At 42.3% G+C, this 24,962-nt stretch overlaps 1 protein-coding gene across 1 annotated transcript in view; it reads left to right on the top strand.

Annotated features, from left to right (window-relative positions):
* ADAMTS10 (ADAM metallopeptidase with thrombospondin type 1 motif 10) overlaps positions 1-24,962 on the top strand; it is a 272,206-nt gene that overhangs the window by 105,026 nt on the left and 142,218 nt on the right. Inside the window, exons 2-3 of the mRNA XM_073599198.1 lie at positions 19,731-19,855; positions 20,002-20,307. Coding sequence (XP_073455299.1) covers positions 20,162-20,307 — 146 coding nt within the window. The 5' untranslated portion in view covers positions 19,731-19,855; positions 20,002-20,161. The remainder of the gene's footprint in view (positions 1-19,730; positions 19,856-20,001; positions 20,308-24,962) is intronic.

Raw genomic sequence — 24,962 nt, 5'->3', positions numbered from 1 at the left:
CCACCAACCTTTTACAGGTAGCTTTAGCTGAACACTGTGCAGAGGTCGCACTACACTAATGTGTAAATAATGTAGCTGCCTGCGGTAGTGATAGGATCAGGAAAACAACACCAACCTTCTACAGGGAGCTTTAGCTGAACACTGTGCAGAGGTCGCACTACACTAACTTGTAGCTTTAGCTGAACACTGTGCAGAGGTCGCACTACACTAACTTGTAGCTTTAGCTGAACACTGTGCAGAGGTCGCACTACACTAACTTGTAAATAATGTAGCTGCCTGCGGTAGTGATAGGATCAGGAAAACAACACCAACCTTCTACAGGTAGCTTTAGCTGAACACTGTGCAGAGGTCGCACTACACTAACTTGTAGCTTTAGCTGAACACTGTGCAGAGGTCGCACTACACTAACTTGGAGCTTTAGCTGAACACTGTGCAGAGGTTGCACTACACTAACGTGTAAATAATGTAGCTGCCTGCGGTAGTGATAGGATCAGGAAAACACCACCAACCTTCTACAGGTAGCTTTAGCTGAACACTGTGCAGAGGTCGCACTACACTAACGTGTAAATAATGTAGCTGCCTGCGGTAGTGATAGGATCAGGAAAACACCACCAACCTTCTACAGGTAGCTTTAGTTGAACACTGTACAGAGGTCGCAATACACTAACGTGTAAATAATGTAGCTGCCTGCAGTAGTGATAGGATCAGGAAAACACCACCAACCTTCTACAGGTAGCTTTAGCTAAACACTGTGCAGAGGTCACACTACACTAACGTGTAAATAATGTAGCTGCCTGCGGTAGTGATAGGATCAGGAAAACACCACCAACCTTCTACAGGTAGCTTTAGTTGAACACTGTACAGAGGTCGCAATACACTAACGTGTAAATAATGTAGCTGCCTACGGTAGTGATAGGATCAGGAAAACACCACCAACCTTCTACAGGTAGCTTTAGCTGAACACTGTGCAGAGGTCGCACTACACTAACGTGTAAATAATGTAGCTGCCTGCGGTAGTGATAGGATCAGGAAAACAACACCAACCTTCTACAGGGAGCTTTAGCTGAACACTGTGCAGAGGTCGCACTACACTAACTTGTAGCTTTAGCTGAACACTGTGCAGAGGTCGCACTACACTAACTTGTAGCTTTAGCTGAACACTGTGCAGAGGTCGCACTACACTAACTTGTAAATAATGTAGCTGCCTGCGGTAGTGATAGGATCAGGAAAACAACACCAACCTTCTACAGGTAGCTTTAGCTGAACACTGTGCAGAGGTCGCACTACACTAACTTGTAGCTTTAGCTGAACACTGTGCAGAGGTCGCACTACACTAACTTGGAGCTTTAGCTGAACACTGTGCAGAGGTCGCACTACACTAACGTGTAAATAATGTAGCTGCCTGCGGTAGTGATAGGATCAGGAAAACACCACCAACCTTCTACAGGTAGCTTTAGCTGAACACTGTGCAGAGGTCGCACTACACTAACGTGTAAATAATGTAGATGCCTGCGGTAGTGATAGGATCAGGAAAACACCACCAACCTTCTACAGGTAGCTTTAGCTGAACACTGTGCAGAGGTCACACTACACTAACGTGGAAATAATGTAGCTGCCTGCGGTAGTGATAGGATCAGGAAAACAACACCAACCTTCTACAGGGAGCTTTAGCTGAACACTGTGCAGAGGTCGCACTACACTAACTTGTAGCTTTAGCTGAACACTGTGCAGAGGTCGCACTACACTAACTTGGAGCTTTAGCTGAACACTGTGCAGAGGTCGCACTACACTAACGTGTAAATAATGTAGCTGCCTGCGGTAGTGATAGGATCAGGAAAACACCACCAACCTTCTACAGGTAGCTTTAGCTGAACACTGTGCAGAGGTCGCACTACACTAATGTGTAAATAATGTAGCTGCCTGCGGTAGTGATAGGATCAGGAAAACACCACCAACCTTCTACAGGTAGCTTTAGTTGAACACTGTACTGAGGTCGCAATACACTAACGTGTAAATAATGTAGCTGCCTGCGGTAGTGATAGGATCAGGAAAACAACACCAACCTTCTACGGGTAGCTTTAGCTGAACACTGTGCAGAGGTCGCACTATACTAACTTGTAGCTTTAGCTGAACACTGTGCAAAGGTCGCACTACACTAACTTGTAGCTTTAGCTGAACACTGTGCAGAGGTCGCACTACACTAACTTGTAGCTTTAGCTGAACACTGTGCAGAGGTCGCACTACACTAACTTGTAAATAATGTAGCTGCCTGCGGTAGTGATAGGATCAGGAAAACAACACCAACCTTCTACAGGTAGCTTTAGCTGAACACTGTGCAGAGGTCGCACTACACTAACTTGTAGCTTTAGCTGAACACTGTGCAGAGGTCGCACTACACTAACTTGGAGCTTTAGCTGAACACTGTGCAGAGGTCGCACTACACTAACGTGTAAATAATGTAGCTGCCTGCGGTAGTGATAGGATCAGGAAAACACCACCAACCTTCTACAGGTAGCGTTAGCTGAACACTGTGCAGAGGTCGCACTACACTAACGTGTAAATAATGTAGATGCCTGCGGTAGTGATAGGATCAGGAAAACACCACCAACCTTCTACAGGTAGCTTTAGTTGAACACTGTACAGAGGTCGCAATACACTAACGTGTAAATAATGTAGCTGCCTACGGTAGTGATAGGATCAGGAAAACACCACCAACCTTCTACAGGTAGCTTTAGCTGAACACTGTGCAGAGGTCGCACTACACTAACGTGTAAATAATGTAGCTGCCTGCGGTAGTGATAGGATCAGGAAAACAACACCAACCTTCTACAGGGAGCTTTAGCTGAACACTGTGCAGAGGTCGCACTACACTAACTTGTAGCTTTAGCTGAACACTGTGCAGAGGTCGCACTACACTAACTTGGAGCTTTAGCTGAACACTGTGCAGAGGTCGCACTACACTAACGTGTAAATAATGTAGCTGCCTGCGGTAGTGATAGGATCAGGAAAACACCACCAACCTTCTACAGGTAGCTTTAGCTGAACACTGTGCAGAGGTCGCACTACACTAATGTGTAAATAATGTAGCTGCCTGCGGTAGTGATAGGATCAGGAAAACACCACCAACCTTCTACAGGTAGCTTTAGTTGAACACTGTACTGAGGTCGCAATACACTAATGTGTAAATAATGTAGCTGCCTGCGGTAGTGATAGGATCAGGAAAACAACACCAACCTTCTACGGGTAGCTTTAGCTGAACACCGTGCAGAAGTCGCACTATACTAACTTGTAGCTTTAGCTGAACACTGTGCAAAGGTCGCACTACACTAACTTGTAGCTTTAGCTGAACACTGTGCAGAGATCGCACTACACTAACTTGGAGCTTTAGCTGAACACTGTGCAGAGGTCGCACTACACTAAAAAATAATGTAGCTGCCTGCGGTAGTGATAGGATCAGAAAAACACCACCAATCTTCTACAGGTAGCTTTACACTAACTGTAAATACTGTAGCTAATAGGACTAATAGGATCAGAAAAACACCAGCAATTTTCTTCAAATACTGTAACACCTGCCTGCCTGTCAGTAGGTGGATAATAACAGGAACGGATCTAGCGAAACTGAATGCAGTGTGTGTATATATATATATATATATATATATATATATATACACAACACCTGGGATGCATATATATACACAATACACTGTAAGTGCAGCTAACTGACTGACTGTCCTGCCTAATCTATCTAACTTAAATCAAATGACACTGTCTCTCTGTCTCTGTCTCTCAACGCCGGAACACACTACACAGGGCCGACGTGCAGGCGGCCTTATATAGTGTGGGGCGTGTACTAAACCCCCTGAGCCATAATTGGCCAAAGCCACCCTGGCTTTGGCCAATTACAGCTCTCTGTACAGACAGCGCTGTGATTGGCCAAGCATGCGGGTCATAGTGCATGCTTGGCCAATCATCAGCCAGCAGTGCACTGCAATGCCGCAGTGAATTATGGGCCGTGACGGGCCACTTGAATTTGGCGCAAACGGCCCATATCGTTCGCAATTCGGCGAACGATCGAACAGACGATGTTCGAGTCGAACATGGGTTCGACTCGAACACGAAGCTCATCCCTAACCAACATATACACCAGCAAATATTTCTAATGGATCTGTTTTTTTTTTTTTTTGGTTTTTTGTTTTTACATTTTTCCAAAGTTTTTAATTACAGAAATGTATATTCTTCTCTTCCCTCCCCTGAAAAATGGCAGACGGACACACCTCATGTGTGGGCTGATATACAGTGCTTTGAAAAAGTATTCATACCCCTAAATAAATGGTTTTCAAAATGTTTTACAAATAAATATCTGAAAAGCGTGGCATGTATTTGTATTCAGCCCCCTTTACTCTGATACCCCTAACTAAAATCTAGTGGAACCAATCGCCTTCAGAAGTCACCTAATTAGTAAATAGAGTCCACCTGTGTGTAATTTAATCTCGGTATAAATACAGATGTTCTGTGAAGCCTTCAGAGGTTTGTTAGAGAACCTTAGTGAACAAACAGCATCACGAAGACCAAGGAACACACCAGACAGGTCAGGGATAAAGTTGTGGAGAAGTTTAAAGCAGGGTAAAGTTATAAAACAATATACCAAGCTTTGAACATCTCACAGAACACTGTTCAATCCATCATCTGAAAATGGAAAGAGTATGGCACAACTGCAAATCTACCAAGACATAGCCGTCCACCTAAACTGACACGTCGGGCCAGGAGAGCATAATCAGAGAAGCAGCCAAGAGGCCCATGGTAACTCTGGAGGAGCTGCAGAGATCCACAGCTCAGGTGGGAGAATCTGTCCACAGGACAACTATTGGTTGTGCACTCCACAAATCTGGCCTTTATGGAAGAGTGGCAAGAAGAAAGCCATTGTTGAAAGAAAGCAATAATAAGTCCTGTTTGCAGTTTGGGAGAAGCCATTTGGGGGACACAGCAAACATGTGGAAGAAGGTGCTCTGGTCAGATGAGACCAAAATTGAACTTTTTGGCCTAAAAGCAAAATGCTATGTGTGGCAGAAAACTACCACTGCACATCACCCTGAACACACCATCCCCATGTGAAACATGGCAGTGGCAGCATCATGTTGTGGGGATGGTTTTCTTCAGCAGGGACAGGGAAGCTGGTCAGAGTTGATGGATTGATGGATGGAGCCAAATACAGGGCAATCTTAGAAGTAAACCTGTTAGAGTCTGTAAAAGACTTATGACTGGGCCTGAGGTTCGCCTTCCAGCAGGACAACGACTCTAAACATACAGCCAGAGCTACAATGAAATGGTTTAGATCAAAGTATATTCATGTGTTATGCCCCGTACACACGGTCGGATTTTCCAACGGAAAATGTGTGATAGGACCTTGTTGTCGGAAATTCCGACCATGTGTAGGCTCCATCACACATTTTCCATCGGATTTTCCGACACACAAAGTTTGAGAGCAGGATATAAAATTTTCCGACAACAAAATCCTTTGTCAGAAATTCCGATCGTATGTACACAAATCCGACGGACAAAGTGCCACACATGCTCAGAATAAATAAAGAGATGAAAGCTATTGGCCACTGCCTTGTTTATAGTCCCGACGTACGTGTTTTACGTCACCGCGTTTAGAACGATCGGATTTTCCGACAACTTTGTGTGACCGTGTGTATGCAAGACAAGTTTGAGCCAACATCCGTGGGAAAAAATCCTAGGATTTTGTTGTCGGAATGTCCAAACAAAGTCCGACCGTGTGTATGGGGCATTAGAGTGGCCCAGTCAAAGTCCAGACCTAAATCCAATTAAGGATCTGTGGCAAGACTTGAAAATAGCTGTTTACAGATGCTCTCCATCCAGTCTGACAGAGCTTGAGCTATTTTGCAAAGAAGAATGAGCAAAAATGTCACTCTCTAGATGTGCAAAGCTGGTAGAGACATCCCCAGAAAGACTTGCAGCTGTAATTGCAGCAAAAGGTGGATCTACAAAGTATTGACTGAATACAAATACAACCCACACTTTTCACATATTTATTTGTAAAATATTTTGAAAACCATTTATCGTTTTCCTTCCACTTCACAATTATGTGCCACTTTGTGTTGGTCTATCACATAAAATCCCACTAAAATACATTTGCGTTTTTGGTTGTAACATGACAAAATGTGGAAAATTGAAAGGGGTATGAATAATTTTACCATTACATGTGTGTGCAGCCCCTTCTATGCTAATACCAGCCTATTCTGTTCCCCAGTACAAAGTAAGCATGTTAATAGGAAAGGAACTCCCCAAAAAAGTGGCCTCTCTCTAAATAACCTTTAGTAGCAAGGATTTTTGGTCCACCAAGAGGAGCTTTACTGGGGGTTTACATGCACCTTACTGACCCTGGTGATAACTGTTGAAAGTCTATTTTTAAGACACAGGTGATGAGAGCTTTTTCCTCTTTCTGCCTTTGTGGAAATGCTGTTTCCATGTTGCTTTGTGATGTGCACATTCTGTGAGCAAATGATAACCCATGGCAGAGCATTATCATTGCCATATCATAAGTTTAGTCCCCATTTCCATGTATTTCATCCCTTGTTTGCACTTCCCTTGACTCTCTTGGTTTCTAATGTTTCTTGCCTAACTGCTATTTAGGTCAATTTCACAACATGTTTTTTAAGCCTGTAGAAGTCTGCTATTCTTTTTGGAGATCACTCATACTTACCCTCTTATAGGCTGCAATGGGTAAACAAAATAATTAGGGAACAAATACAATACATAAAATGCTATTTTATTTTTTAACACTGAATACAATAAAAACTGTAAATAATTAAATGATAACATAGAAAATCTATTTAACAGCAGGACACGTTATTTTGTGTATGTAAACCATTGTCCAAATGTGTTACAGCTATCTCTGGCAGGCTAAGGTCTATAACTAGAACTGTGCAGTCTCGAGATCCAGATATAATAATTATTTTGACATCTGGAGCAAGTCATATCTGCCAATATTCCCAACTGTATGCATCAAGACAGATAAGCCATGGAGAGCAGGAGATGCTGGAAGAGGTCAAATAGAGTAATTGGGGGAGGTGCAGGGTAAGAACATTTGGAAATTTTAGAGGCTGTTAAAGGGAAAACAGTATAACAAATATTGTATAGTATGCAGAGTGGGTTTACAGTTATGTGTTTCTTAAAGAGCAAAGCTGAATTGAAAGGTACATACATGTATAAAACAGATTTTAGTTTACTGAAGTAAGATTGTAGAATTATTAATTTGTCTTGTTAGTACGAGTCATTGAATTTTCCTCTTCACATTGTTTTCATTCTTTATCTAAGAAAAAACATATTGAAAATACAAAGCCAAAATATTATGGTAACAGATGGGTACACGGTTATATAAGGCAGGTAGAACATTAATGGATCTCATCTGTCTTTCGTGACCATCATCATAAGGTGTCTTGGTTAGACTGTGGAAAGTTACCAAGTGAGGTACAGTGGGGACGGAAAGTATTCAGACCCCCTTAAATTTTTCACTCTTTGTTATATTGCAGCCATTTGCCATAATCATTTAAGTTCATTTTTTTCCTCATTAATGTACACACAGCACCCCATATTGACAGAAAAACACAGAATTGTTGACATTTTTGCAGATTTAGTAAAAAAGAAAAACTGAAATATTACATGGTCCTAAGTATTCAGACCCTTTGCTGTGACACTCATATATTTAACTCAGGTGCTGTCCATTTCTTCTGATCATCCTTGAGATGGTTCTACACCTTCATTTGAGTCCAGCTGTGTTTGATTATACTGATTGGACTTGATTAGGAAAGCCACACACCTGTCTATATAAGACCTTACAGCTACCCCCGGTTCGGTTCGCAGCAGAACATGCAAACAAGCAAAAAATTTGTTTGAACACGCGAACATCGTTAAAGTCTATGGGACACGAACGTGAAAAATCAAAAGTGCTATTTTTAAAGGTTTAATATGTAAGTTATTGTCATAATAGTGACAATGTCACATAGTGTTTGCGGACCTGGGTCCTGCCCCAGGGGACATGCATCAATGCAAAAAAAGTTTTAAAAACTGACGTTTTTTCGGGAGCAGTGATTTTAGTAATGCTTAAAGTGAAACAATAAAAGTGAAATATTCCTTTAAATTTCGTACCTGGGGGGTGTCTATAGTATGCCTGTAAAGTGGCACATTTTCCCCGTGTTTAGAACAGTCCCTGCACAAAATGACATTTCTAAAGGAAAAAAAGTCATTTAAAACTATTAGCGGCTATAATGAATTGTCGGGTCCGGCAATACAGATAAAAAAAGTCATTGAAAAAAACGGCATGGGATCCCCCCAGTCCATTACCAGGCCCTTGGGGTCTGGTATGAATATTAAGGGGAACCCCGTGCCAAAATTAAAAAAAAAATGGCGTGGGGTCCCCCCAAAAATCTATACCAGACCCTTATCCGAGCACGCAACCTGGCAGGCAGCAGGAAAAGAGGGGGGACAAAAAAGCACCCCCCCTCCCGAACCGTACCAGGCCACATGCCCTCAACATGGGGAGGGTGCTTTGGGGTAGCCCCCCAAAGCACCTTGTCCCCATATTGATGGGGACAAGGGCCTCATCCCTACAACCCTTGCCCGGTGATTGTGGGGGTCTGCGGGTGGGGGGCTTATCGGAATCTGGAAGCCCCCTTTAACAAAGGGACCCTTCCCTGTGGTGTCAGAGGGGACGGGGCCACCCGTTTACATAACTTGGTGGCCCCGCCCCCTCTGATGCCCTGGGAAAGCCATGGGAAGTCCCCGTGCGTCAGAGGGGGGCGGGGTCACCTGGGTACATCACAGTGTGGCCCCACCCTCAGTTATATAAGAACTGTCACCTGTGAGGACGCGTCAGTTGGCGGGAGCCTCCCATGGAGGCAGATCAGTGGCGGGTTTTTTTTTTCAGTCTGTCGACGGAGCCATAGAAGAAGATGAATGGACTTCGTGGGACATTTTTTTTTTTTTTTTTTTTAATAAAGGACTTGTCCCAAGGTGTGTCTTGTGTTTTTTTTTTTAACATTTTGACAATTTTTTTGTGAAATGGTACAGGTACAATGTACCTGTTACCATTTCAAACAGGGGGAGGGCCGGGATCTGGGAGTCCCCTTGTTAAAGGGGGCTTCCAGATTCCGATAAGCCCCCCGCCCGCAGACCGGGCAAGGGTTGTGGGGATGAGGCCCTTTTGCTCATCAACATTGGGACAAGGTGCTTTGGGTGGCTACCCCTAAGCACCCTCCCCATGTTGAGGGCATGCGGTCTGGTATGGTTCAGGGGGGGTGCTCTCTCGTCCCCCCTCTTTTCCTGCAGCCTGGCAGGTTGCGTGCTCGGATAAGGGTCTGGTATGGATTTTTGGGGGGGACCCCCACGCAATTTTTTTAATAAATTTTGGCGCGGGGTTCTCCTTAAAATCCATACCAGATCTGAAGGGTCTGGTATGGATTTTGAGGGGGACCCCTACGCCATTTAAAAAAAAAATTGGCGCAGGGTTCCCCTTAATATCCATACCAGACCCGAAGGGCCTGGTATGGAATTTGGGGGTGCCCCCACGCAATTTTTTATTTAAATTTTGGTTCCGGGGTTCTCCTTAATATTCATACCAGACCCAAAGGGCCTGGTACTGGACTGGGGGGATCCCATGCCATTTTTTCAATGACTTTTATCTGTATTGCCGGGACCCGACAATTCATTATAGCCGCTAGTAGTTTTAAATTACTTTTTTTCCTTTAGAAATGTCATTTTGTGCAGGCACTGTGCTAAACACGGGAAAAATGCGCCACTTTACAAGCATACTATAAACACCCCCCAGGTACAAAATTTAAAGGAATATTTCACTTTTATTGTTTCACTTTAAGCATTATTAAAATCACTGCTCCCGGCAAAAACGTCCGTTTTTAAAACTTTTTTTGGCATTGATACATGTCCCCTGGGGCATGACCCAGGTCCCCAAAAACTTTTTATGACAATATCATGCATATAAGCCTTTAAAATTAGCACTTGTGATTTCTCCCATAGACAATTCATTATAGCGGCGAGTAGTTTGAACTTGACTTTTTTGCCTTTAGAAATGTCATTTTGTCCAGGGACTGTTCTAAACACAGGGAAAATGTGCCACTTTACAGGCATACTATAGACACCCCCCAGGTATGAAATTTAAAGGAATATTTCACTTTTATTGTTTCACTTTAAGCATTATTAAAATCACTGCTCCCGAAAAAACGGCCATTTTTAAAACTTTTTTTTTGCATTGATACATGTCTCCTGGGGCAGGACCCAGGTCCCCAAACACTTTTTATGGCAATACCAAGCATATAAGCCTTTATAATTAGAACTTTTGATTTCTCCCATAGACTTTTAAATGGTGTTCCGCGGCTTTTGAATTTGCTGCGAACATCCCAAATTGTTCGCTATTTGGCGAACAGACGAACACCCGATGTTAGAGTCGAACTTACGTTCGACTTGAACATCGGGCTCATTCCTATTTAGCAGCACAGCTGGTTACGACAGGTGAATGGTTAAACCCAGATAAATATAACCCATGACAATGTTAGAGGCTTTAGTGGTACATTCTACTAAATCACTTCAGGCATTGCTGTTTCGAGTTTTAAAATCTATATACGATCTGACCCCCTTGATGGTAACTACTATAAAGGTATGGAGAGCCGGTTTAATGGGGGAAAAACATGTTAAGGATATTTGGTCTCCAAATACTCCGCTGTGGATGAATCCCCAGTTGCTCCATTCAAATTCTATCCAGGAGCTTGGACCAAATTTAAGGTTAAAAAGTTATCTCAGGTGGTACAGGGAGAAACAATGTTATCCTTTGCAGGAATGATAGAACTATGGAATATTCCAGGAAGCTATATATTTAGATATATGCAGCTTGCCCATACTCTTTCTGCCCAATTTCCTCAATGTTTTCCGCAATTGACAGAATCAGGATTAGAACAAATAACTATAATGCCCCGTACACACGGTCAGATTTTCCAATGGAAAATGTCCGATCGGAGCGTGTTGTCGGAAATTCCGACCGTGTGTGGGCTCCATCGGACATTTTCCATCGGATTTTCCGACACACAAAGTTTGAGAGCAGACTATAAAATTTTCCGACAACAAAATCCGATCGCGTCAATTCTGACCATGTGTGGCCTGTTCCGACGCACAAAGTGCCACGAATGCTCAGAAGAAATTCCGACACGGAACAGCTCGGTCTGGTAAACTTAGCGTTCGCAATGTATACAGCACTTTCGTCACGGTGCAATGTAAAAAATGGTTTAATATAGCGCACTCTCTTCTTCTTTATAATGTGAGAAGAATTAAGTAGTTTTGCTGCTCATATTCACACAGACTTCTCACAAACTTCTTTCTTTATTATTTATCGGGATTCCCTCAATATATTTTGATTTGTCACATCTGACAACATTATTTTGGTGGGTTTTTTTGTTTTGTTTTTTGGTTTTAAGGCAGATTAGTTATTTTTGGTTTGTATTTTTTCAAGGCTGATTTTTGTTTTATTGTATTTTTATTTTTACTCCAGAATATTTTTGTGTGTGTTTTTTGTGTCAAGTTACCACAACACCATTGATATGTTGTTATATTTAATCTGTAGGAGATTGTTTGGTGTTGGTGTCCCTTGTTAATTTCACATTGTATTTTAGAAATGTACCTGAATCGTCACCAACAAACTCTCCTTTTTGAATGAAAACACACATAGGAGAGTATATTTTGCAAAAAAATCATTTATTAAAGGCTCACAACTAAACAAAGAGGGAGGCAACACTGGAGAAACAGCAGAAGTGGGTGAAGCCTTGGACCCCCAGGGCAGACATCAACTATTTTCAAGCAAATTTTGGTGGCCTGAGGAGTCCATATCTAAGAGAATGCAGTCTGGTCCAGAAGTCCCAGAGATCCGGAAAGCAGCACATGACATCTGTGTCCCCAGGCTGTGGTCATACAAGAGACTGCATCTTTTGTCAAACCAGACTGAACCCAGGGCCATCACTCTCTGGTCTTCTTTCCACGCCTCCTTCCACACTGTGGCTCTGGTGATGGAGTTGTGGCAGCAGGAGGAGGATGGTCCAATTCAATCACGTTGGTCTTGAGTGTTAGTTCCCCATTCACCCCCTTACTTAGGACTTTATAAAGCAGGTCCTCACATAGCTTGCGGTGACCCTCCTGCATGCCCTGCAGTTTTGTGGCAGCCATGCAGGCAAAGGCCTCTTCAGGAGTGGGTAAGGCTCGGAGGGACGCAGAAGCCTCCTGAATTAGCCTGAGCACTGAATCCTGCATGTGAGTCGCCTTCCTCGCCCTTTTGTATGGAAGGCGGAGGGGAGGAACCTGCGATTCAGTCAGGCTGCGACTGGTCCCAGGCTTCTCCTGGCTGACACTTAGCCCCGCCTCCTCCTGGCTGCCACTAATCCCCGCCCCCTCCTGGCTGCCACATTCCACAACCTCCTCCTGGCCGAGGTCTTCCTGTGTATGAAAAAGGGACATTGTTTTATTTTTTAATTCATCAATCACACACAATTTTCACCTTCTGACTGTTGCAAATTGAATGTTAACAAATATAACAGACTATCCTTCTGAGCCCAGCATTTTTCATTCTGGTCCCAATTTTGGGTGCCCACTACTGTCTATTGATATGTAAAACACTTTTTTCAATCAGCAATTAGTAAACAATAATGACATCTAGTAAAGATCATTTATTTATTGACCAGAAATCTGTAGAAGAATGCTATACCTGACTCCAGCTGGGCTCCTCCACTTCTTCCTGGCTGAAAGGCCCAGGTTGTACATCGGTAGCCTCAGCTGGGGTGGAAGGAAGAGTGGAAGGAAGGGTTGAGAGGGATTCCCTGACTTCAGTCTGGTCTGACAGAAATCGCAGTCTCTCATAGTACCACAGCCTGGGGACATAAACGTCATCTGCTGCAGCTCCGGATCTCTGGGAATCTGTGACCTTCTTGCGCTCCCTAAGATAAGTGCTCCTCAGGCCACCAATTTTGGTTTCGGCTTCACCAACTCCAGCAGTTTGTCCAGCGCTGCCTGCCTCTTTTGTTTATGATTATGATGGGGATGTCTCACCTGACACAGACAGGGCAGCTCCCTGTATTTGTCTATGAACAGGGGGAGGAAGTTGTGGTCATTAAAGCCATCCATTTTTTCTGCAAGACACAACACAAGAAAAACCCTAAGGTCAGGCTAAACTCTCCTAATCTTGTTACAATATAGGCTTCAATTTCGAAGCAGTATAGGCCCAAGTTTAGATCTTACCTTCGTTATCATGATCGGCGTCTCCGATGCTCCTTCCTCCGCTCACAGATCATACGTAATACGCACGCGTGTTACGCTTTATACACACTGCGCATGCATGTAACTCCGCCCACCCCTGACGTTCTTCCTAGTCTATTCCCCGCCCCTTTTCGTTCGGCGCAGTGGGGGAAGAGCACATGGCGGATACACAGCAGGTGTGTGCTAATTATAGCAATGAGGAGGAGGAGGAGGAAAGCCCGGAGCCGGAAACGTCCCGATCCAGAAGGAGACGATTTAAGGCCTCAAATATGTCCTTTGGGGAGATGTTGGAGATGGTCGACATCCTGAAGAAGGCCGACTATGATGGGAAGTATGGACCTTACCCCAACCACAATATCAGAAAGGCCAAGATCATGGCGAAAATGGTCAGGAGTCTGCACCGGTATTTCGGGGTACGTCGATCGAAAGATCAGCTCAGGAAACGGTGGTCGGACCTCAAATTAAGAGAACATGAGCAGTACAGAAAGATCCGGAGAGTGCTTCAAAAAAGTAAGTAGTTGTCCTGTGTTCCTATTCTTTATGTTTATTACGTTCGTGCTGCTCCATGTGCTTTTCTTACAAGTGTACATTTTTAAATGGCAACTTTCATGTTCATGGGCACATTTTTCGTTCGTATCAAACATTTTTCTTTCGGCCTATAAAACACCATTGTTTTGGCCATATGCATTTGCCCACAATTTTTACGCCCTACTTGTATGAAACTAATTTGGTTGTGCAGATGGCTTTGTTACTAGAATGAAATGCAAACTAGATTCTGTGTAAGGAGAGGACACTGAGCAGCTGTTTTCACATCTGGATACTGGAGCACTAGTGTGGGACACAAGAACACCCTTTTTATTAAGGGGCCACACAGGTGCTCCATCTGTGAAGCTTGTACAAGACAGGTAAAGTATTGAAGCTTGACAAAGGACACTGAAAATGCTCCATTTTGGAACTCGGCCAAAATAGACAATTGTACCCCACTTCCAAACAATGTTTCTATTTATAGTTCTGCCATCAAATATCTATGTGCTAAGTATACCATTTTTGTTTTACATAGGGGAGAAAAGACTCGGAGGACACCCCTCATCCGAGGAGACCACAGACCCCCCACCTCTGGAAGAAGGGGAAACCCCCCCCAACACAAGAAGGGCACGAGGAGGAAGAAGATGTGGTGGAAATTGTCACCACAACAGGTGAGTGTCTGCGACCACAGACTCAAGTAAGAGATGGATGCCGGCATATTTTTGATACCTTTTTTTTTGGTTTCTATCTTTTTATCGTGATCGTGATGTTGTGGATCCAGATCCTTTCACATCAGAAAGTGCCCAGATCCTGATCGGGGAGATCATGGGCTGTAATTTACAATTGGAAAACCTCAAGAAAAACATCAATGATGTTATTAAAAAAAATAAAAACATCATTGATGTTTTGGGGCGAGTTTAAAACCCCTCCAAATCCCTTTGTTTTTTTGTGTGCTACAATGTTAAAAATCTTTTAGCGATTTTTCAAAAAAGACAAAATTGGAGGATGCACACAGTGTGCCAACATGTGCTATCTGCCATCACGGGAGATCAATGGACGCGTTTTGGGGGTGCAACCCCTTCCTCAATAATAAAGTAGCTGAGAGGAAGGGGTTGCTCCCCCAAAACACGTCCCTTTATCCCCCTTGATGGCAGCTAGCATATGTTGACATTGGTAAATTTGTGCGCATCTTCCAAATTTGGCTTTTCCTGGAACGCAATATCAAACACAGTTCATGTCTGATATTGGCTTCAAGTTCTACCAAATGTGAACTTTGTAAGTTCAAGATTTGTGTCTTTCTTGTTGGTTTTACACATGCCTGTTTTATCTTAAATGGACATTTCTATTTTTTATAATGCTACCCCAAAAATTGTTATACAACAAACATGTTGGTTTGTTTGAAAAACCTTTTCTAAATGCACATGTGATTGTGCAGGTATTAAAAAGATTGTGAATCAAGAATGTGTGGATTATTGTCTCAACGCTACAACACTTTTGTGGTGATGTAATTGCTGGTTTCTGTGAAAATGGGGGTTATTTCCTAAGGGCAAATCCTCTTTGCACTACAAGTGCAGTTTCAGTGCAGTTTCAAGTGCACTTGTAGTGCAAAGTGTATTTGCCTTTAGTAAATAACACCCAACAGTGCTTTGTATAAAGTTACACAATCACGCCATTTTCTGGACTCACCACATTTCTGTCAGGGTCAGCTAAAACAAACACAAGCAGTATATGTCAACAAAGATTGTCTTTTTTTTGCTTTTTATTTGATAAAGGCTTCACAAATTTGCTGGCATATTGATGGCCCCCCTACCCGCAAAGAACTCAAGGTATCTTAACTGGACATCACGGGCACTCAGGGAGGGCAAGCCAGGATGGCCACTTTCAAGCGCCGTCAGTGTTGTTTCATGTATCATTCCGGCCTCAGGCCCAACTGAGCCAGCTTAGTTGGCCGAATGTTGGCGTAAAAAGTTATGTAGAACACAGCACGCCAGGATTATATGATTAAGTTTATACTCCGCCATATGGATGGGTGTCAGAAATAGGCGGAACCGGCTGACCAGGATTCCAAATGTGTTCTCCACCACTCTTCTGGCTCTGGCCAGCCGGTAATTAAAAACCCTCTGTTCCGGGGTGAGGGTCCTCATTGGGAATGGCCGCATAAGATGGTCCCCCCAGCGCAAATGCTTCATCCGCAACGAAGACGAATGGGAGTCCTTCCACATTGTCTTCTGGAGGTGGCAAGTCCAAGCTGCCATTCTGGAGACGCCTGTAAAATTCCGTCTGGGCGATGACTCCACCATCGGACATCCGGCCATTCTTCCCCACGTCCATATACAGGAACTCATAATTAGCCGACACCACCGCCAACAACACAATACTATTGAACCCCTTGTAATTATAATAGTACGACCCTGAGTTGGGTGGTGGGATGATGTGGATGTGTTTCCCATCAATTGCCCCTCCGCAGTTAGGAAAGTCCCACCACTGGGCAAAGTGGGAGGCCACAGTCTGCCATTCCTGTGGCGTGGAAGGAAACTGTTGAGGAAAACAAAAAAAATTAGTATTTTTGCACATAAACATGGAAAGCAGATTACACACAAACATTCTTGGCCAACATCCAGATAACATTTATTAAGGGGAATTTTACAACACCAAAGTATATGGTACGCCTATCATATTCCCCCCCCCCCCTCTCATGGGCCATTTCTAACATTATAGGGGGGGGGAATCTTGGACAGGTAACCCTCTTCACTTCATTGAGAGATGAATGCCTAAATACAGGGTATTACTTGGAACAGCCCCTCCTTAGTTACACTATTGGCAGACCACTGGACAGGTAAGAAGTGTCATAATACAAAGATATAAATACACACTATACACATTTGAGCACATTTGGACATTCTGCTATTACCTATCAAGATATCAAGATAGGATACCAAAACTTTAAACAGTACCATTTGAAAGTATACAGGCAGGCCCTTGCACTACATGCTTTGGGGAATTCATCCATAAATCTGACTAGTAAAGAGATGGGTATAGTATGTATGGGTTTGGCTCAGTCAGCAGATAGATGATTGAGGATAGATAGAGAATTGGGATCAGCTGACTTAGCAGTTGGGGGGAGGGAGGGTTAATAAAAATGATTTGGGGACACTACAAAAAAAAAGCCTCTGCCACTCTGCCTGAATTTAAAGCACAAATCACATTTCTAAACATTTTAGGGGTTGTTTGTGGTAAAGCACTACTATGGAGCTGACAAAATACATTGTTAAGTGACTACATGAGGTGAATATAGGGGCAGGAGAGCATGCTGGGGAGGTAAGTGAAGGCAAATATGTATGAAGGACATAAAAATCCAGCATGCATGATGACAAAGGGGACATTCACAGCATATTACAATCATGGTAATTAGGGAATGAGGAAAGAAATACAATATATTATCAAACATTCAATACAATAAAATGTGATATTAAAGGATAAAAATCTTACCTTCATATACTCCTTCTGTAGGACCTGGATGATGACAGAACAGGTCTCTGGGATAATGATCCCCAGAGCCTGGGGGGAGATGCCTGTCGAGAACTTCAAGTCCTGCAGGCTTCTCCCTGTCGCCAAGTACCGCAGGGTAGCGACGAGCCTCTGCTCCGGAGTGATGGCTTGCCTCATGCAGGTATCCTGCCTGCTGATATAGGGGGTCAGCAAAGCCAACAAACGGTGAAATATGGGGTCCGTCATCCGGAGAGAGTTCCTGAAATCATCAGGATTATTCTCACGGATCTCACGGAGCAAAGGCATATGAGAGAACTGGTCACGCTGAAGCAACCAATTCTTGGTCCATGAACTCCTCCCCACCCTGTTCATGGACTGGACTTGTGTCAAGGTCAGGACCCCAACACCAAGCCCCCGCACAGCACGAACTCTACGAGGAGTACGTATACGAAACATGGCTAGAAAACGGTCGGCTGCTCAGAACGAAGTAACAGAACGCACTGAAGAACAGCAAGGCCTGTGAAGAGCGACCTGAAAAACAGTAACGAACGAACAAGAACACAATGACTAATTAAAGTCATGCGGAACTTGCTTGCACGCACTGAAGAGCAGATACAAACCCACAAGCACAAACTGAACCGCAGAAAACGATCTGAAAGCCACGAGTCTGAAAAAGCGCGAATCGTCTCTCACCAAACTTTTACTAACAGGAGATTAGCAAAAGGAGCCCAAAGGGTGCCGCACTTGGTTCTGAACTGGCCTTTTCTAGTCTCATCGTACGTGCTTGACGTCACCGCGTTGTTGGCGATCGGAAATTCTGACAACTTTGCGCGACCGTGTGTACGCAAAACAAGTTTGAGCCAACATCCGTCGGAAAAAATCCTAGGATTTTGTTGTCGGAATGTCCGATCAATGTCCGATCGTGTGTACGGGGCATAAGGAGACTGGAAGAGAAACTGATATCAACCATCTATATTCATTTAGTGAAAACTGCATTAATAGATGTAGGTTACGTGCAGGTTGGATGAGAGATGTCCCAAAATTAGAGGAGGAGAATTGGGAAGAGATATGGGGATTCCCTTTCCAGATATTAGTCTCACTCTGAGACAAGCTCATACAATTGCAGAGATGCAGAGACTTGTCTTCTGGGTCTGGTAAGAAATAATATCCCCACTAGGGCAAAAAGAACACAAGTAAGTCTGCTGCTTTTCTATGCGAGAAAGGCAATAGTACTGAATTGGAAAAAAACAGAAGCTCCCTCATTAGCCTTTTGGAAATATTTAGTAAACGACAACTTGTAGCTGTATAGAGAAACATATTTTAATAGAGGATGTGAAGAAAAATATGAGAGAGTCTGGGCAAGCTGGATAGTAGAACCTAAAACGGCTTCTGGGAAATCCAAAGAGTGAACAACTTGAATAATAACAAAGAAAGTAATAAGATGTTGGATAGGAAAGTGAAGGGGTACAACAAACCACACCATCAACACAAAGGTTTAGGGGGAAGAATTAATGTTTTTATTTGTTGTAATTAATATTAAGAAAAGTTATGTGAAAGCTCCTGCGAGAGTGGGAAAGTTGAAGATTGAAAGTACATGTTGTAATATGTTTTTTTCTATTTGGAAAATTAATAAAGAGATTTAAAAAAATAAATGGCTGGGTCAAATGTGGGCTATTTGGATCTATTTTTAGGAGAATTTTTTCAGAGGACTTTTTTCTCTGTTGATAATGTGCAGTGTGATACCAAAGCCTCTTCATCTTTTTAATATACTGTTAAGGATACCTTTAGCTTTGAAATTATAGTTACCTGATCTATCTATTTTTAACTGGATCATTTCTGTGGATAGAAGTAGACAATGCTGTCCAATCTGTCTTTGTCCATTTTAGATTTTTTTCAACACCTATAGACGTAAGTGATCCAAATATGCATTTTAATAGACCAAAACATGTATTCAATGGTTATTAAGCATGTGGAACAACCATTTGCCATTCAATGACCATGGAAGTTTTAAACCTCTCGTAAACCTCTAGTGTGGGAGTTATTTACAACTTTCTAAAGGCTTTGGATTCTATAATTACTACATTTGGGCCTTCTAGAGGCTCATTTCGTTTAGACAAGAAGATTGATTCAGCAAGTAATTGTGTATTAAAAACAGTCTATTTTATAAGTCAATGCAAAGGTTGACATGAATTAGGTGCAAACTATAATCACCAATCTTAACCATGGCATAGAATCGGATGCCAGTTTTTTGTACTTGTATAAATGAAAGAGGATTAATAATTATTCTATTTAAGTGTATAACAATTCTATGTTACACTTTAGTATATTAAAAAGCTCACAAAAATGTTAGTATTGCTGATTTGGACCCCTGCTTTAATGTTGCTCTCTAGGTGTCAAGCACTAGAAGTCTATAGGAAATCTGGCATTTGCAGTCTAGCAAGGCAAAGAATACAGATTACAGAAATTGCTTAGATCTGGACTTCAGCTGGTGGATTTGAGAACCAAGGACAAGCTGGTGAGTGTAATTTATATGCTCAGCTTTTTAACTACCACTGATACTCACTTGACAATTAAATGTACAAATATTGTAAAACAATTTGGTATTTTACACGTAGTGTATGCATTACAAACTGACATAAAAACATATTTTTTTCTTTAAAGGGTAACAATTGTGCAACTGAAAGAACTAAACTTATATCATTATTGAAACTAACAAAGAAGAAAAGAAGCCAAAATCGAAGAGCTGTTGCGAGTACTGAAAGAGATGACTTCACAGGCTTTAGGTTAGTAGTCCCTGGGAGAAGGCCTAAGGGACAGCGTCATGGTGAAAGTGGGCGTTACAGTTAAGCTGAAGAAGACCATACGCCATGGCAGTTATCTGGGGTCTACTGGCTTTGGCCTTCTCCGTGACTGCTGCAAGACCTTCCAGTTTCAAAAGATTCAGAAATCACAACCACAGCTCAGAAGGTGAGAGATAAATATCTTTGTGTTACAGTAAAATACTGATGATTTGTGTGTTTGGGCAGTAAGTAGGTGGACACACATGGAATACCGCACTGAAGATCTTGATTGATAAAAAATGATGAGGAAAGAATAATGTATGTATTACCCATTTAGAGTCCAGCTGTAATTGTTCAGGTTAGTGAAATAAGACATGTCTATGCTTGTTAGAGGCAACATTAAAATGTCAACTTTTCTCTAGTATTTATATCTTAGACTCTTATTCATATAAAGCCGAAGATAGGACGTTGACGCAAATTTCCTATACGTAGGTGGCATAGGCCTATTTTGTCTTACTGTTCTTTGCTGAGCAATGTTTGGAAATGTAGTTTCTGCATGTCTTCTCGCATGTATAATTTCTAACACAAATGATGCTATTACTCCTAAAGCATATCTAAACCCAAGAACAAAAATGTAATATATTGCAGCTTACCAGTCCTTAGATATGGTAAATGCATGTGTCTTCTTTTTCAGGCTAAGTAAATTTTCTGCCAGTACACCCAAAAAAAAGTTCTGTTGATTTTGTTGAATCCAGCATCTTTGTAACTTCCTGTGCACTGAACTGAAATCACAAACAGAGTTTTCTCCCTTCCCAGCTAACCTCTGTGAACTACAGGCATACCCCACTTTTAAGTACACAATGAGGTTTATTTACTAAAACTTGAAAGTGCAAAATCAGGCTCACTTCTGCATAGAAACCAATTTTCCAGCTTTAGTAAATAAACCCCATTGTGTACTTAAAAGTGGGGTATGCCTGTACAGTACAAGTTTCCTCCATGTAATGGAAAGGAGGAAGTGTTTTTGTATGATCAGGAGAGCAACCTAAGGTGACAACGCCTCCATAGACAAAGTGAGAGACATTTATTAACCACTTCTGGACTGCTCGCCGCACATTATACGGTGGTATTTTGAAGAGGACTATCGTTGTTATGGCAGTAGCTAGCTGCCATAACCCTGGTATCCTCCTCTTCAGCGGGCAGTCCGCTTCCAGATAAAAGTGGTCTCTGTGGCGGGTTTGCCACCAGATCACTTTTATCGGCAGCGGGAGAGGGCCCCCCACCACTTACCGGACCCATCGGCAGCAGCAGAGGTGATCGGGTCCTTTTCCGTGTTAGGTATGGGGCTGAGTGAGGGGAAGATTGCCCCCACCCGGCTTCATACTATTGCAGGGCGGAAGCAATGTCAAAATGTCACTTCTGCCCATACAGTAGCTCTTAAATATGAGATCTGAGGTCTTTTTGACACCAAATCTCATATTTAAGATGTCCTGTCATGCTTTTTTTCTATTACAAAGGATGTTTACATTCCTTGTAATAGGAATAAAAGTGACACATTTTTTTTTTTTAAAAGAACAGTGTAAAAATAAAAAATAAAAGGTAAAATAAATAAGAAAAAAAAAAATTTAAACGCGCCCCGTCCCGCCGAGTTTGCGTGCAGAAGTGAATTTTTTAAACGTCGCATATGGAGATATTTAAGAGTAAAAGTTTGTCGCCATTCCACGAGCGGGCGTAACTTTGAAGCGTGACACATTGGGTATCAATTTACTCGGCGTAACATCATCTTTCACAATATAAAAGAAAATTGGGCTAACTTTACTGTTGTCTTATTTTTTTTTATTCAAAAAATTGTATTTTTTCAAAAAAAAGTGCGCTTGTAAGACCGCTGCGCAAATACTGTGTGACAGAAAGTATTGCAACGACCACCATTTTATTCTCTAGGGTGTTAGAAAAAAATATATAATGTTTGGGGGTTCTAAAAATTATTTTAACTTGTAAACAACAAGGCCCGGTCTTAAAGTGATTAAAACTGGAATGTGCAAAATCTAGTGCAGCTCTGCACAGAAGCCAGTCAGCTTCCAGGTTTTATTGTCAAAACCTAATTGAACAAGCTGAAGTTAGAAGCTGATTGGCTACCATGCACAGCTGCACTAGATTCTGAGTGCACCAGTTTTAGTAAATTCCCCCCATTGCTCAGGTTGCAAGGGAAGATGAACTTTGCAAGGAAATTTTCCCCAGAGTTTAGTAAATGTGGTGAAGTTCTGCTGATTTCCATCATCCAATCATGTATAAACAAAAATGCTGTTTTCCATTTTCCTTGCACACGATTGAGTATTTTTAGCAAAGTGAAATTGTACCATATTCACTAAGCACTGGGGAAGATTTCCTTGCAAATTAATGGCCTATTTGCCTTTCATAAATCAACCCCAGTGACTAAGTGTTGTCATACCAGGACAGAAAGTGTATTACTGTCAAGTTTAAGTGAAACTAAAGGGGGGGAAAGACAGAAAAAGAAAAATTAATACAGTCACCACATAAAAGAGCTGGTAAAGCTGCAATGTATTACATTCATTTTGTTTTTGTGTTTAGATAAACTTTAAAATAAATATATAAGCAATGCTTTTTTCATTTTGAATAGAGTAAGGTTATAACCTCTGTCAGATTTTTTTTTTTTCTGTGTCCCATTGCGGGGGATTTACCAAGAAGTGACAGGACATCCTGCAAATTGAGGGAATCCTTTGGGCCCCCCACAGGTCACCAGAACAAGTTTTCCCTTTGGAAGATTTTTCCACTATAACTTTTATTGGGGACAACCCAAAATGTAGGAGAAAGAGGAAGAGGCAGGGGGAGCTGGGGGCAGCCAATGAGTGTGCAGTCTCTGGTGTTCTGCCAAAACACCGGTGGTGATGTGCAGAGGCAGAGTTGAAGCAAGAAGTAAGAGAAGAAAGAAGTCGATTTCTGTCAGGAGCGTGCAGGAGGCTGGCTCTGTCCACATGGCTGCTCTCCTACTGCTTCTGCCGAGAAGGAGGGGAAGCAATCGTGGATGGGGTAAGTGCTTTGTATACTTCTCCCTTATTTCTGCTGACCATGTGGGAAATGTATAGGCAATTTCTTGTAAAGAAGTGACTATGGGAACATGGTGCCATGTAATTAGAAAAAAAATACAAACACCGGTGGTGACATGCAGAGGCAGAGTTGAAGCAGGGAGAAGAAAGATTGAGATTTCTGTCGGGCGAGTGCCATAGCATGGCTCTGTCCACCTGGCTGCTCTCCTACTGCTTCTTCCAAGAAGGAGGGTAAGCGATCATGGATGGGAAGTGTGGACCCGGCGGGGCGGGGTGTTTTTTTCTGCCCTCCCAAAAAAAATGGAGCACCAGCCACCACTGGTGAATCGGTTATTCCAATCTCTCACCACTCATATCCAAAACTAAAAAAAAAGTTTTGCCTTTAGTTATTCTTTACATTTGATAATTCCCAATACAAAGGTGCAAATTTTGCATTGGAAGTCCATACAACATCTTTGCAAATCTCCCACACAGTAGGCCCTTTCACACAGCCTGTGTCTGTTCCAATCGGCAGGAGATCCATGCATATATCACCCGCTGAATCGGAGCAGAACGGATGTTTGTCTAAGTCTAGGAGGAACTGGAGGTAGTCAGATGTAAACGGGCACACGTCTGTTTACATCTGCTTGCCCTCAGACTAACATTGAGTTTCTATTCAAAGCCACCTGAAAAACTGACAGGTGGGCATGATCAGACCACTCATCTGAAGGGACCATTACTGAATGTAATTTAATTCTTTCAAAATATATTCCTGCTGTGTAGAAAAGCTACATTATTCATAGCTGTTTCTAATTTCTGCTTTATATGTGTTTTTCTTTGTTCTGTCTTAAAGCGGGGGTCCACCTATCTGTCGTTTTTTTTTTTTTTTTTTTAGTTCATTCACAAACTTTTTTTCTCAGCATTACATACTCACATATTGTGTGTAACATGTCCGCCTGTGTCAGATTTTGTCGGAAAGAATAACTTATATTATTCACTGCAGGCGGTTTCCATCTTCATTGTGGGCATTTGAAGCCCACAAGCATTTATTTCCTGGATGTGGTGAATGCTGTGCTCCCAGCATTCACCGCTTGTTCCCGCACATGCTCAGTGGCATCCTGGGAAGCCTGAAACTAGCTCCCAGGAGTCTGGGAGAGGCTAGAAACACGCCTACTCCCACGGGAGGAGAACCAGGAAGTGCAAAGAAGAATAGAAAAATAAAAGGTAATTACGGCGATTTAAATTTTTTTAAACGGCATGTCAGCATCTAGGCAAGGAAGAGAATACATACAGATATTGTTCAAAATTTGGGTGGAACCCCGCTTTAAGTCTCTCTGTCCCCCTCCATTTCTTAAGCAGTGCTCCTATCATAATTTTGTTTGAGCTGGTTGTTGCTTAGCCAATATATTATGAAGACCTAAAGGAAATGAATAGTCTTGTCATGACATTGAACAAGATCCTCTTTCTTTAGTAATACTAACATTAAACTTATATAGCCTTCTAACTATAGCTTGTATTGAGACGCAAAGTTCTAACTATACATATGAGGCTTCATGTAAGAAAACTGCAGGAATTACCCAGATCAACATTTAATTTTTTTCTAACGCTATAAAAATGAGTACTCAAGTGTATTTGACATAAGCAATACCTTTACTTTCACTTCCTCCAGGTGAATGAATGAGGCCATTTTATCCATCTTTAGTAATACTCACCTGCAGAAGAGCTAATTTTTATATAACAATCAACGGTGGTACTCTGGAAAAATTATACCTTAAACATGTTCCTACCATTAGTACACTTT

Source organism: Aquarana catesbeiana, linkage group LG01, assembly GCF_042186555.1.
Source record: "Aquarana catesbeiana isolate 2022-GZ linkage group LG01, ASM4218655v1, whole genome shotgun sequence".
Classification (NCBI taxonomy): domain Eukaryota; kingdom Metazoa; phylum Chordata; class Amphibia; order Anura; family Ranidae; genus Aquarana; species Aquarana catesbeiana.
Note: the sequence above shows the minus strand (reverse complement) of the source record. Positions and strands in the feature narration are given on the sequence as shown.